We start from the raw sequence: 15,006 nt of genomic DNA, 5'->3' as shown, positions 1-15,006 counted from the left end.
CAGATGTACTGCTGTTAGCCGACGTGTTTGAAACGTTTAGGCGGACATGTTTCAAGCAGTATAAACTCGACCCCGCATGGTATTACACCAGCCCAGGTCTGTCGTGGGACGCCTTGCTTAAAAAGACCGGAGTTAATTTGGAATTGCTCACAGATTACGACATGCACCTATTCATTGAGAAAGGTTTGCGAGGTGGGATTTCCATGGCATCCAAACGATACGCGAAAGCAAATAATCAATACGTGAAAGGTTACGATCCTAACAAACCAACCAATCACATTCTCTACCTCGACGCAAACAACCTGTACGGCTGGGCCATGAGTCAGTATCTACCTACAGGGGGATTCGAATGGGTACCCCACGTTGATGTTATGGGGGTTGCACCAGATTCGAACAAAGGGTATATCCTCGAGGTTGACTTAGAGTATCCCAAGGAATTACACACATCACACAACAGCTACCCCCTGGCCCCCGAACGTATGAGGGTTAACCCAGACTGGATGTCTGAGTACCAACATAACTTGTCAGGTGGGCGTGTGACAGACGTTGAAAAACTTGTGCCTAACTTAATGAATAAGACCAAGTACATCGTTCACTATCGCAACCTACAGCTGTACCTGTCGTTGGGTATGAGGCTGACCAAAATACACAGGCTGCTCATGTTCGACCAGAGTCCATGGATGGAGCCCTACATCAGAATGAACACAGACCTACGAAAAAAAGCCACCAGTGATTTTGAGAAAAATCTCTACAAGCTCATGAACAACTCGGTGTTTGGTAAGACTATGGAGAACCTGAGGAAACGCGTGACCGTGAAGCTGGTTCGGTCGAGTGAGGAAGACAAGCTCAGGAGATTGATAGCCAGTCCGGCATTCAACCGTAGTAAGATATTCACAGACAACCTGGTTGCCCTACACATGAAGAAAAGTCACATAAAATTCAACCGGCCTGTTTACGTGGGGATGAGCATCCTCGATTTATCCAAACACCTGATGTACGACTTTTACTACAACGAGCTCAAGAAACAGTACGGCGACAGGTGTGAAGTGCTGTACACTGACACGGATTCCCTGCTGATGGAGATTCGAACCGAGGACGTGTACGAGGACATGAAAAAACACCTTGATTTATACGACACCAGCGATTACCCTAAGACCCATGCCATACACAGTACGGTAAATAAAAAGGTCCTAGGTAAGATGAAGGACGAGTGTGCTGGCACGCCCATAGCCGAGTACATAGGTTTGAGACCTAAGATGTACTCCATACTGAAAGCCGACAATAGTGAGATCCGGAAGGCTAAGGGGGTTAAGAAGTATGTGGTGAAACAACACATCAAACACGCAAGATTCAAGGAAGCCCTGTTCAAGACCCGTACCTTTAGGCATAAAATGAACACACTTAGAAGTGATGGGCATAAGATATACGGACTGACTATAAACAAGACGTCCCTGTCACCTATGGACACGAAACGTTGGATAGCTATTGATGGGATAAACACATACGCGTATGGACATGAAAAAATTTGAGGCTATTTACTACAGCCCGCGTGGGTACTGGAAAGGAGCTAGCGCAGTAGATAAGCTAGCTAAAATAGCGCGAGTACCCCCGGAGGAAGCCAAAGCGTGGCTTGAAAAACAAGCCCTGTGGCAGATCTACTTACCGGCACCACGCTACGTGCCTAGAAGGAGGTTCGGTATTAACATACCTAATAGCGTTCACCAGGCAGACCTACTGTTCCTACCCCACGACAAGAGGTACAAGTATGCCTTAACCGTAGTGGACGTAGCCAGTCGTTACAAGGAAGCCGAACCCTTGACCACGAAAGATTCGGCCCAGGTAGCCAGAGGATTCGAACGCATATACAAACGCAGTCCGCTGACGTGGCCAACAGAGCTGCAAGTTGACCCCGGACGGGAGTTCATGGGTGCCGTGTCACAACTGCTAGCCAAACACGATACAAAGGTCAGGCGTGGCACGGCCGGAGCCCATCGCAGCCAAGCCATAGTTGAGAGATTTAATAGGACTTTGGCTGAGCGCTTGTTCGGCTATCAGTATGCTAGGGAGATGGCCACCCCTGGAAAACGATCGACTGAATGGGTCACGAGGTTACCCAAGGTGGTGTCGGCAATCAACCATGAAGTCACCCGTCTCACCGGTAAGAAACCGGCAGACGCTATCAAACTAAAATCAATAGTTGCAGAGTCAGCCGCTCCATTGCATGGGAAGGAGAAACAGATACCAGATAGGGCCCTAGTGAGGTATCTATACCAGCCGGGGGAACACGAGGGTGATAGCCGTAAGCGGGCCACCGATCCTATATGGTCAGTCAAAACTTACAACATAGATAAAGTGGATATGAAAGCCGACGAACCTAACTTGTACTACTTGAGGGATGGGCCGGGTAGGGGGTTTGTAAGAGAAGAATTATTGATCGTACCGTACGGCACAGTGTTACCTCCAACACACGTTAAGTAGTAGGGGTAATAGTAGCAAGAGCTAATGACCCAACCAAAGCCTTATTTAGTAAATAAGGCTTTGTAGAGACATTTCTTGAAAGTGGTCCAGAACTGTCATTCCCTATACTACTGAGGGATACAAACCATACCTACCAAACAGTAGCAACTTTATTGAAACTACACAAAAGTAGGTACACAGCGAACCAACACGTCCGTTCGAACAAACGCTAAAGGTAAAAGTGAATTTTGGATTCTGCGCGCTTGCGCGAGTGGGGAGATCACGTCACTTCCGTGACTACATTCGTAGATTACATGAGATAGCCATCGAGGGGATGGCGATTCAACGACTGTCTGATCTTGTTTAGCGAAGCTTGAGGTAATATGCATAAGACCTATGGTAAGGAAAGTTAAAAATTTGAAGTGTTCACATGAGTAATTATCCAAGGGGAAAATTCAAAAGGTTTTCAAGAGCTAAATATGTGAAGATATACAAGTGCTTGACCGCAGCTGTTTCTTTGAGATGATCAGACAGCCAATACTTGTTTCTGCCACCTTGGATCAAGGACCTTCTCAAAACTAAATGTCCTTGAATGTTTACAGTTTTGTGGCTGTAACAGGTATTAGCCATACCACATATTGATTAGACGTTGTCCAAAATGGCAAATGAGAGAAAGATAACGGCTGATGCCTGCCATTCCACAGTTGCTGAGAAATTGAAGAACAGTTTCATATTGCTTTCCATAGGTGTCAAAATAACATTGCCACTTAGGAAAATATTATCCATCCTTATCTACAGCACAGATTCTGTACTTTCTGAGGGTCGGTGGGGTAGCCTAGTGGTTAAAGCATCCGGTCATCACGCAGGTCTGAGTTCAATCCCCACAAGGGTATAATATGTGAAGCCCATTTTTGGTGTCACCTACAATGATATTGCTGGAATAATGCTAAAAGCAGAGTAAAACCATTCACTGTACTCACTCAACCAACCAACTCTGGATGGAGTTGCAGGATCACAGATCATCTAAGGGAGACAATTCTATCCTACACAGGTTGAGACTCTATAAAATACCAGGTAAGGTTTTCTGTCAAACTAGCACAAGTAAATACAAATACTAGAAGTCGCCATATAGCTGGAATATTGCTAAGTGCGACGTAAAACTAAACTCACTCACTCACTCACTCACAAATACTAGAAAATCATCCAGAATTGGCATTTGAAATCTTACCGATAGCTCTGCCTTTGTCATTGAACAGGATGTTAGTGACTGGAGCATTCACCAGAACTTTGCTGCCATATCTCTCAATAGCTCGGACCATGTGAAGAGAGATCTCACTCGTGCCGCCCTCAGGGTAGTACGCCCCCTTGCGATAATGGTCCACAAGCATGGCGTGCATCGCAAATGGAGCCTCACTAGGCACAAGTCCTGCAACACAAAGACAAGTCAGACAATGGGTCCTTCAATATACCAGCTAACTGATGTAGCACTACAGCCAGAAAACATGCATGTTATAACTCAAAATAACCACAGACATCTGAAGATATAAACTATCTATCAGCATTTAACAGTGAATGTCAAGGTCCGTGTCTTCCATCCAAATATTTACAGGTAATTATTTACTGCTAGTTACAGGATACAGTGTTACAGGATACAGTGTTCCAGGATAACAACTTATGCTCATATTCCAAGGAAGCTACTTGTTTTCTCCTGTAGAAATGATCCTTAAAAATAAATTCACAAATCCAAAATATATCAGTTTTCTGTCTACTGACAAATGAACAGTGAATTGTCCTGATAACAATGGCTGTAAGTAAATCTCCAGCACAAGAGAGAAGGCGACTTTACCATAGTCTCCGAGAATGTAGGACAGGACGGCCTGCAGCTCCTTGTTAGACGTTATACCATCAAGGACGCTCTTGAGGGATCGGCTAGCATACTTGAAGAAGCCGCCAAAGAACAGGTTGAACAGTCCTGTTGCCACTAGCAACCGTGCAAGCCATTTTGGCAGCATCTTCAGAACCACTGGGCCAGCATTACCTTTCTGTGCTTCCTGGAGACACAGTCAAGGTGATGAAGAATGATGACAATCTTCATGGTTTCAACATTGATTGATCACTTACTTGACAATGACAACAACATCTATGTCAAAATGCAGCCCTTCACAGAATAGAAGAAGTTGTATATTCATAAAAATTGTACAGTGTCAAACAGTCCAGCACACTGTGATAGTGTCATACAGTTTATTACTTTGACAAGAATACTGTACACTGTCATAGAATATACAGTGTCATACTGTTTATTTCCTTGACGGCAAACATGTATATTGTCATACAGTGTTATACAGTTTATTATCTTGAAGGCAACCCTGTACACTGTCATACAGTGTTATACAGTTTATTATCTTGAAGGCAACCCTGTATACTGTCATACAGTTTTATACAGTTTATTACCTTGACGGCAGCCCTGTATACTGTCATACACTGCCATACAGTTTATTACCTTGATGACAGCCTGTTACACTGTCATACACTGTCATACAGTTTATTACCTTGAAGGCAACTCGGTACACTGTCATACAGTTTATTACCTTCACGCAAGTCCTGTATACTGTCATATACTGTCATACAGTTTATTACCTTGACAACAGCCTGGTACACTGTCATACAGTGTCATACAGTTTATTACCTTGATGCAAGCAAAGTACACTCTCATACACTGTCATACAGTTTATTACCTTGTTGGCAGGCTGCTACACTGTCATACAGTTTATTACCTTGACGCAAGCCCTGTTTACTGTCATATACTGTCATACAGTTTATTACCTTGACAGCAGCCCAGTACACTGTCATATAGTGTCATACACTTTACTACCTTGATGGCAGCCCGGAACTTGTTAATGGCTTCCTTCTCTTCAGGGAACAGAGCATGCAGGTTGTTGTAGTACTGCTCACGTCCCATCTTCATGGGATATGTCTTTTGCTTCCCTGGCGTCCCTAGGGCCACCTGTACACAGCACACACACAGAGAAACTTTATGTTGATATTACCAGTACTCCGGTATTACAGTACTCCAGTAATAGCACTGTGCCAAACTGACACATTTATAATGAGGACAAACAAGGTACCACACCCGCAATGATTTCTGGCACACCTAAATACAGTATCTCTGCACACTGAGGAAACTTCAACATGATAGCTTGAGAAACACAAAATACATGAAAGAAGATGTTGCAAGAGTATAGTAACACCACACCAGATATCACCTTCCGGACAAGTGTTCCTGCATTGTGTATATGTCCTTCTAGGAATCTCCATATAAACGAGATGACATTGTCATACAGATGACACTACTGTATGACGACATGTCAGTATGAGAAGAAAGTAACATATGATCCAATCCAAGACATTCTCCACTTTCAGGAACACAGGTTGTTGATGTCACATGGACTGTGATTGGCATCACAAACCAATAAGTCAGCCTCAGATGTAACAGGGCAGAATGACACTCTCATTCAATCCTGATCACAGTAAGCTCCAGGGACCAGCACATTGTCCTTGGAATCCATTCCAGCTACCAATCCTTACAGAGTTCTCCCAGACTAAGATATAGCCACTCCAATACACACAGTATGACCACGTATGACGCCAACTCACCACATCAAACTCATCGTCCAGTGGCACCCACAATAGCTGTCCCTCAGTCAACTGGTCAACGATGGTGGAGAACATGCTGTGCCCGTCCATGTCTCCAACGTAGTGGATACCTACACACAGACAGGTAAAACAGTGGATATACCTACACACAGGTAACAATACTAACATGGAGGATACCTACGGATACAGGTAACACAGTGGATATACCTACAAACAGACAGGTAACACAGTGCATATACCTACAAACAGACAAGTAACACAGTGGATACCTACACACAAACAGGTAACACAGTGGATATCTAGACACAGACAGGTAACACAGTGGATATACCTACAAACAGACAGGTAATACAGTGGATATACCTACAAACAGATAGGTAACACAGTGGATATACCTACAAACGGACAGGTAACACAGTGGATACCTACACACAAACAGGTAACACAGTGGATATCTACACACAGACAGGTAACACAGTGGATATACCTACACACAAACAGGTGACACAGTGGATACCTACACACAAACAGGTAACACAGTGGATACCTACACAAAGACAGGTAACACAGTGGATACCTACACAAAGACAGGTAACACAGTGGATACCTACACACAGACAGGTAACATGGTGGATACCTACAGACAGACAGGTAACACAGTGGATACCTACACACAGACAGGTAACACAGTAAATATACCTACACAATGACAGGTAACACAGTGGATATCTACACAAAGACAGGTAACACAGTGGATACCCACACAAAGACAGGTAACACAGTGGATACCTACACAAAGACAGGTAACACAGTGGATACATACACAAAGACAGGTAACACAGTGGATACCTACACACAGACAGGTAACACAGTGGATATCTACACAAAGACAGGTACCACAGTGGATACCTACACACAGACAGGTAACACAGTCGATACCTACACACAAACAGGTAACACAGTGGATATACCTACAAACAGACAGGTAACACAGTTGATACCCACACAAAGACAGGTAACACAGTGGATATACCTACAAACAGATAGGTAACACAGTCGATACCTACACACAAACAGGTAACACAGTGGATATCTACACACAGACAGGTAACACAGTGGATATACCTACACACAGACACGTAACACAGTGGATATACCTACAAACAGACAGGTAACACAGTGGATATACCTACAAACAGACAGGTAACACAGTGGATATACCTACAAACAGACAGGTAACACAGTGGATATACCTACAAACAGACAGGTAACACAGTGGATAACTACACACAAACAGGTAACACAGTGGATATCTACACACAGACAGGTAACACAGTGGATATACCTACACACAAACAGGTGACACAGTGGATACCTACACACAAACAGGTAACACAGTGGATACCTACACAAAGACAGGTAACACAGTGGATACCTACACAAAGACAGGTAACACAGTGGATACCTACACAAAGACAGGTAACACAGTGGATACCTACACACAGACAGGTAACATGGTGGATACCTACACAAAGACAGGTAACACAGTGGATACCTACAGACAGACAGGTAACACAGTGGATACCTACACACAGACAGGTAACACAGTAAATATACCTACACAATGACAGGTAACACAGTGGATATCTACACAAAGACAGGTAACACAGTGGATACCCACACAATGACAGGTAACACAGTGGATACCTACACAAAGACAGGTAACACAGTGGATACATACACAAAGACAGGTAACACAGTGGATACCTACACACAGACAGGTAACACAGTGGATATCTACACAAAGACAGGTACCACAGTGGATACCTACACACAGACAGGTAACACAGTCGATACCTACACACAGACAGGTAACACAGTGGATATACCTACAAACAGACAGGTAACACAGTTGATACCCACACAAAGACAGGTAACACAGTGGATACCTACGAACAGACAGGTAACACAGCACCCTTATTCCAATATCCAACATCCCCCATCCAAGCCAACACCCCCTACCAACACCCGCCCCACCCATCTTCACATCATCCCCCACCCCAACACCCACTTCCAACCCTCCCCCATCCAACATGCCCCACCCCTGCATCCCCATCCAACGCTCTCCAATCAACATCTCCAATCAACATCCCCAATCCAAAAACCCCCCTTCCAACACCCACCACACCCATCTTCCCAACATCCCCCACCCCAACACTGTCTTCCAACACTCCCCCAACCCTGCACTCCCATCCAACACCCCCCAATCAACATCCCCCATCCCAACACCCACACACTCCCACCCCCTCTAACATTCCCCACTCATCAACTTCATCCCCTTCCTCCACCCCCATCCCCTTTACAACATCACCACGACCACCACCCAACATTCCTATACTCCAACACCCCCCACCCCAACATCCCCTACCAACATACACAGACCCTTCACCTATACACCTCAACACCCATACATCCTTAACTCATAACCTATTACCCATCCAACACGCCCCCACTCTAACATCCCTCATCCAACACTCCCTACCACACCACCCCCTTCCAACACTCCCCCACCCCTGCACCCCCATCCAACACCCCCAACACCCTCCTAACAGAATGACTTATTCAAAAAATTTTGCAGTGAGTGAGTGAGAATGTGGTTTTATGCTACTTTCAGCAATTTTCCAGCAATATCATGGTGGGGGTGGGCACACTGTACCCATGTGGGATATCAAAGCAGAATCTTCTTTGAGACAAGTAAATACTATGGCTACGAGGCTACTGCTCCCAGTCAGCAAAACAATATTCTGTCTGAGAGGAAATCTTCTATATGAGTCAGCCTAGAAGTGAGCAATCTACACTTTTCCTTGATTACATTTTTATCAAAGTCCAAGCTCCTCAGCTACACGCCATCCATAATGGCTACCGAAGATGAGGTTGCCAACCTTCTGGCAATACATTGATGAATGGTTTATGGAGCTGAGGTTAGGTGGAACTGCTCTAGCATACCTAAGTAAACCACTTCTGTTTGTGGAGTCAATACCATCCAAAGTCCAACTGTACATCACAAGTTGTTTATCTCTACCACATGCTTGTATTGACAGGTCCAAAGTCCAAACTCATATTTCTTTTGTCACCGGCATTATCATGTTGACTCAATAAAACACTCAGGGCAACACTGGAATGTTGGTCCATGTAAATTACAGGGGAAACTTTGTAACCATTTTATACTAATTTAGAATACTGCTTCATACCTAATCTAAAACAAAAAATATCCAACCATTTACACATCATCTGTCTGTCTGTCTTTCTACACTCCCTATTAAACACAAGCAAATACACATACTCTCTTCCTATCTACACAGACGCACATGTAAACTGACCTGTATCAAACTCAAACCCCTTCTCCCTGAAGGTGTGGCAACATCCCCCTGCCTGGTCATGCTGCTCCAGAACCAAAACTCGCTTCCCTGCCTTCACCAACAGCACTGCCGCAGACAATCCCCCAACACCGCTGCCGATGATCACTGCATCCAACTTCTCTGGAACTTTGGTCGTCTTAAATCCTAAAAAAGAGATCATATCACACACCTCTTCACACTGTAATCCATATTTGCAACAGTCAACACTGTAACACAACATGGTCAATAAACCATGACAAACTACATACATCCATACCATTCATATCCTATTTCAGCACCGTTACACTGTAACACAACGTGGTCATACATCCATACCATTCATATCCTATTTCAGCACCGTTACACTGTAACACAACGTTGTCATACATCCATACCATTCATATCCTATTTCAGCACCTTTACCCTGTAACACAACGTGGTCATACATCCATACCATTCATATCCTATTTCAGCACCTTTACACTGTAACACAACGTGGTCATAAATCCATACCATTCATATCCTATTTCAGCACCTTTACACTGTAACACAATGTGGTCATACATCCATACCATTCATATCCTATTTCAGCACCTTTACACTGTAACACAATGTGGTCATACATACATACCATTTATATCCTATTTCAGCACCTTTACACTGTAACACAACGTGGTCATACATCCATACCATTCATATCCTATTTCAGCACCTTTACACTGTAACACAATGTGGTCATACATACATACCATTCATATCCTATTTCAGCACCTTTACACTGTAACACAATGTGGTCATACATCCATACCATTTATATCCTATTTCAGCACCTTTACAATGTAATGGAACCATATGAACAATGTTAAACCAATGTTAAAGGGGCACTTAAAGTTTAAACACATCATAGCGCCTCCTAAACTTGTTTTCCTCACAAAACTAAACATTGCCCCCATGATACATACAGATGTCACAGGACAGATTAGTAGGAAGAGAAAACGGACGAGGGAGGGGTCATCTAGTTAACCAGCAGGGGAATTAACACTTGTGATATGCTTGATTGATTGTACAAATACTGTTCTTTCTCACGAACGAGAATGAGCTATGAAGGTATGTTTCAGAGGCAGACACTACTGGGGTGCACACGGTTCATTTTACAACAGTGAGCTAATAAACTTTCGGAATGGAAGGCTCTGGATCCAACTATGTTTTGTGTGTGGAAATTCAAACTACAACACATTCGCAAACTAGAAAAGTACAATTGTGTGGAAACAATGTCAGTTTTATGTCAAGTGATTTGCCATTCCTGTCTGGTGTATGACAGAAAACTATAAGGATCTTATCAAGGAAACTTCCACATTTGTTCAAAACTGTATTTTCTATAGTTCATATTTTAACCAATTCAGCAATACATTGCATTTTGAACATACTGAGAATTATTCCAGCGTAACAGTACAGAGAACTAAGTCCTGAAAAGCTAATCCCCTACTGCTACGGGTGTAACATGGTCAGTACGGTATGTGGCAGCCACATATATCCATATGGCTGTCAACTTTGTACAGTGAAAGTATTAGTAGTATTAGTATTAATACTGTCAATCTCTTCACAACCAATCAGTTATAACCAGCATTGGTTAGCTGAACCTGGAATTTCAGAAATGTAACAGACTTTTGCTCGATCTGAGGCGAAATACCGGATAATCCCTGAATAAGGTAATCAAAACCATCAAGAGTAACAATGTAATCCACAACAGGGAAAGATTTTTACTCTTCCATATTATGTAACACACACAATGGACATACCAATAATGATTTAATATAAAGATGAATTCATCCTTGGTGTCTGGGTTCCAGGTAACTTTGTCTAACATTACCCGCCATTACATCAATCACAGACTAGCATGTGGACACTATCAGGTTCACGTTACAGAAACATGGGCTGTGCTGATAACCTTTGACTCATGAGTGTGAGGGGCTCTTCACATTTTGCAGATACACTACAGCATACTTTGAATAGGTCGAGATACCGGCCGGCAAAAAGGCTTGTTTGTGAACACTTCCCCAGAACAACGGAGGTCACTTGCGGCCAAATTAAACCAATTACCACATCTTCAACCATTTTGTTTCAAAGAATCTTCATATAAGGATGATGCTATTAATTAAGCAAATTCAGTGACATGAATCTGCATGTTGTGTGACCTTGTGGGCCAGTGGCTCCTAATCCTGTATTGTAGATCAGAGTGACGTCAGTTCTATACTGATATTGATAGCACTGAGATACCATGATGAGCTGTAACATGGATACCTAGGTCACTTCACTACTGTGTACAGGTCCCAAGTAAAGTTTTGTTTGTTAATTTAATGTCAAATGCCCGATGGGTTGCCGGAAGCACCACATTATTACAGTTTGTCATATGACATAGTCTGCGATAAACATTGAGCTTGGATTCTCCAAGCAGATGCTATATTCACTACTCAGCATCAGCATATACAGATTCTGTTAAATTACCAGTGCAAGACTTCCAAAATGACTGACTGGGAAAGAGTTCCTTCTGTTGCCCCATATTCTTTCTTCCTCAGATAAACAGAGGTAACACTAATTGGCTAAACCCTATACACTGTACTTCATTTTTGGACTTTTAGTTATTTTTGTGAGTCCTCTAGTAATTGTTGTGTTAGGTTTCTAGTACATATCAATTAATAAATATTATTTCGGATTGGGGGGAAGGAGGAACTCTTACCTTGGAACACGCTCAGGTGAATAATTTGAAAATATGGAGCAGAGCACCCGAATCTGCACAACGATCAGCTACTTCAACTTACTCTGTTTGAGGACTGCGTCCCTCGCCTTGTGGTCCAGTACCAGCGGTTCGCGTCGGCGACGGACATCAGAAGCAAAGGGATTTCGTCCTGGTTTGGCACCGCCAAACATCACCGATAAAATATATATGAAAACATATATAAGAAACAGCCATACCACTATGGATGGGTTTTTAAAGAAGTACTCAACGAGCACATCAAGAGAGAATATATTCATCTTGATTCTCGACCAGGTAGCAACTAGACCGCAAGCTTATCTGTCACGATTTATATGAGGTCGCATGCCTTCACATTCCGTTAGAGTTATCTCCCCGGAAAAAATCTTCAGGGCACAGTCAGCTCTGAACATGGCTTTACTTCATGCTCGGTGACAACAGTGTGATACAGACCAAACTTTAATCACTGCGTGGAGCATGGCATGCGTTGTCAAACGTACTGTTGATGTTTCTTAAAATGTTTCTTATGAAAGATTATCTGTAATGTCTTAATCACGAAAAGACATGGCAGATGACGACGAATTAGCCAAGTTTAGGAATGAGTGGAAAAATGAACTGTCACGATCCAGTATACCAGGACAATCTAAGAACGATGGTCTACAACAGAGTCACTCAGATAAATCGGATACATCTACATCACATCCGTCTGCTGGAATACTGCTGCAGAAGTCAAAACCACATTTGTGTGAACCAGTTGAAGAGGCCCCTGACCACGATGGAGGTTCAGCCCAACAAGAGACTGAAGAACAAACATACTACCCATTTAGAATTTTGGGGAAGTTATTAAATGAGGTTTCTAACACAGCAGCTGAGGATGTCTGTAAATCTGAACGCAAAAGAAAATATTTTGTAGATGAAACGGGCAAAGGTGGTGGAAATGTGACTTTAAAGAAGAGGCACTCTGATTTGACCAATTCTGCTGGCCAGAAAGGTCGTCACATACCCATTGTTGCCCGATCTCATACTAAAACACCAGTGCCAACAAGGGAACGATTTTTGGATGTATTTATAGCAGACCTGGTAATTATAGACTAGTTGACTAATCTCTTTGCAGTCATATTTTACATGATGAGCTTCACATGATCAGGACTAGCATCATGGTTAGAAGGTCAGTTCTGCCTGAGGCCTGATTACCAACACGTATATTGTGTGATTTTCCGGTGTCTTTACTGTGATAATGCTGGAAAATTGCTAAAGGTGCCATGAAATCATGGCAGCATTTTCATTCTCAACTATCCCATGTTCATGACAAATGGTGTGTAAACATCCAAAAGGTATATTGGAGCAATGCTGAGAAAACCATTTAATGAAACATAGGAAAGTTGGACATTTCACCATGGACTGTTCACTGACTTATGTCCATATCCATTCTCTATGTTGTCACTGTACATGTCTGAAGCACTATGCTGATGATTCTTAATGATACACAAGACTACATAGCAATATTTTATCAAATGTCTGATAATGCATATTGCAGGTTTTGCATGCTTAAAGCTAGGTGTGACCCGTGAAGGTCCCAGGGTAGAATAGGCCTTCAGCAACCCATGTTTGCCATAAAAAGCGACTATGCTTGTCGTAAGAGGCGACTAACGGGATCGGGTGGTCAGACTCGCCAACTTGGTTGACACATGTCGTTGCTTCCCAATTGTGCAGATCGATGATCATGTTGTTGGTCACTGGATTGTCTGGTCCAGACTCGATTATTTACAGACCGCTGCCATATAGCTGGAATATTGCTGAGTGCGGCGTAAAACTAAACTCACTCACTCACTAAAGCTAGGTGTCCTTCACTTTGACATCCTAGCAGTAGCACCTTACATGCTTAGAAGGTGTACAGGCTGGTGGGGTAGTCAAGTGGTTGAATTATCTGCTCGCCATAATGAGTCCATAGTTCGATTCCCCACAATACTACAGTGTGTTAAGCCCGTTTCTGGAGTCAAAAAGTTAAGCTGGAATCAAGCAAGGGCACACAAACTGACCTGTGACCTGAGATGACACACAGAGTGACCTGTGATGGTATAATGTTATTCATGGGTGTGTAATATTATTCGGTGCAATATTCGTCCCATTTCTGTGATGTAGCTGGAATATTGCTAAGAGCACTCCATATTCACTGACTAGAAGTTCTTGGCCTTCTTAGAATGTCATTGTTAGTTTTGTGAAAGCCAATCTCTAATACATGGAACTCTGAGTGCATTTCTTACCACAATAGAAAAGTGCACTATATTTTTCAATGTGATCAAGAAATTTGATGAATTTTGATGATTTACACAATCATATTTATTTTCATCACAAAGAACTTGCAATGAAGACTCAAGGCATTCATTGGCAATTTGTGTGCATTCTGTGAGAAATATGTAAAACCTTGTAGAGATATGAATGCAAAAGTATAATATGTTCCCTTATTTGTTTTTATTATTAGAGGTGGTTATTTCATGGTCATTTAGCTGCTTTGGTTGAATCAGCTTCTCTCTTCATCCATTTGTCATTTTCAGGATGAAATAAATGAAATTCCTTTCTTTGATGTGTCATTACCCCGAGAAGTGGCAGTACAGATATTCAAGCATTTGGACATGGAAGACCTATGTCAGTGTGCTCAGGTAACTATGGCAGCCATACTCTCACTTCCTTAATTTATACTCTTTCACAGTATGTGTAATAGAGAGGGTGAAGGTTACTTTAATG

General features: G+C 42.7%; 2 protein-coding genes across 2 annotated transcripts in view; one reads left to right on the top strand and one right to left on the bottom strand.

Moving 5' to 3' along the window:
* LOC137257683 (all-trans-retinol 13,14-reductase-like) overlaps window positions 1-12,646 on the bottom strand; it is a 32,364-nt gene extending 19,718 nt beyond the window's left edge. Inside the window, exons 1-6 of the mRNA XM_067795058.1 lie at window positions 12,329-12,646; window positions 9,492-9,674; window positions 6,112-6,221; window positions 5,330-5,461; window positions 4,304-4,508; window positions 3,686-3,883 (exon numbers count right to left, since the gene is read on the bottom strand). Coding sequence (XP_067651159.1) covers window positions 3,686-3,883; window positions 4,304-4,508; window positions 5,330-5,461; window positions 6,112-6,221; window positions 9,492-9,674; window positions 12,329-12,542 — 1,042 coding nt within the window. The 5' untranslated portion in view covers window positions 12,543-12,646. The remainder of the gene's footprint in view (window positions 1-3,685; window positions 3,884-4,303; window positions 4,509-5,329; window positions 5,462-6,111; window positions 6,222-9,491; window positions 9,675-12,328) is intronic.
* Window positions 12,647-12,665: 19 nt separating this feature from the next.
* LOC137257678 (F-box/WD repeat-containing protein 8-like) overlaps window positions 12,666-15,006 on the top strand; it is a 48,081-nt gene continuing 45,740 nt past the window's right edge. The window contains exons 1-2 of the mRNA XM_067795044.1: window positions 12,666-13,341; window positions 14,817-14,921. Coding sequence (XP_067651145.1) covers window positions 12,826-13,341; window positions 14,817-14,921 — 621 coding nt within the window. The 5' untranslated portion in view covers window positions 12,666-12,825. The remainder of the gene's footprint in view (window positions 13,342-14,816; window positions 14,922-15,006) is intronic.

Source organism: Haliotis asinina, chromosome 1 (genome assembly GCF_037392515.1).
Source record: "Haliotis asinina isolate JCU_RB_2024 chromosome 1, JCU_Hal_asi_v2, whole genome shotgun sequence".
In the NCBI taxonomy this organism is placed as follows: domain Eukaryota; kingdom Metazoa; phylum Mollusca; class Gastropoda; order Lepetellida; family Haliotidae; genus Haliotis; species Haliotis asinina.
The sequence above is the reverse complement of the archived record's forward strand: the minus strand, read 5'-3'. Positions and strand labels throughout refer to the sequence as shown.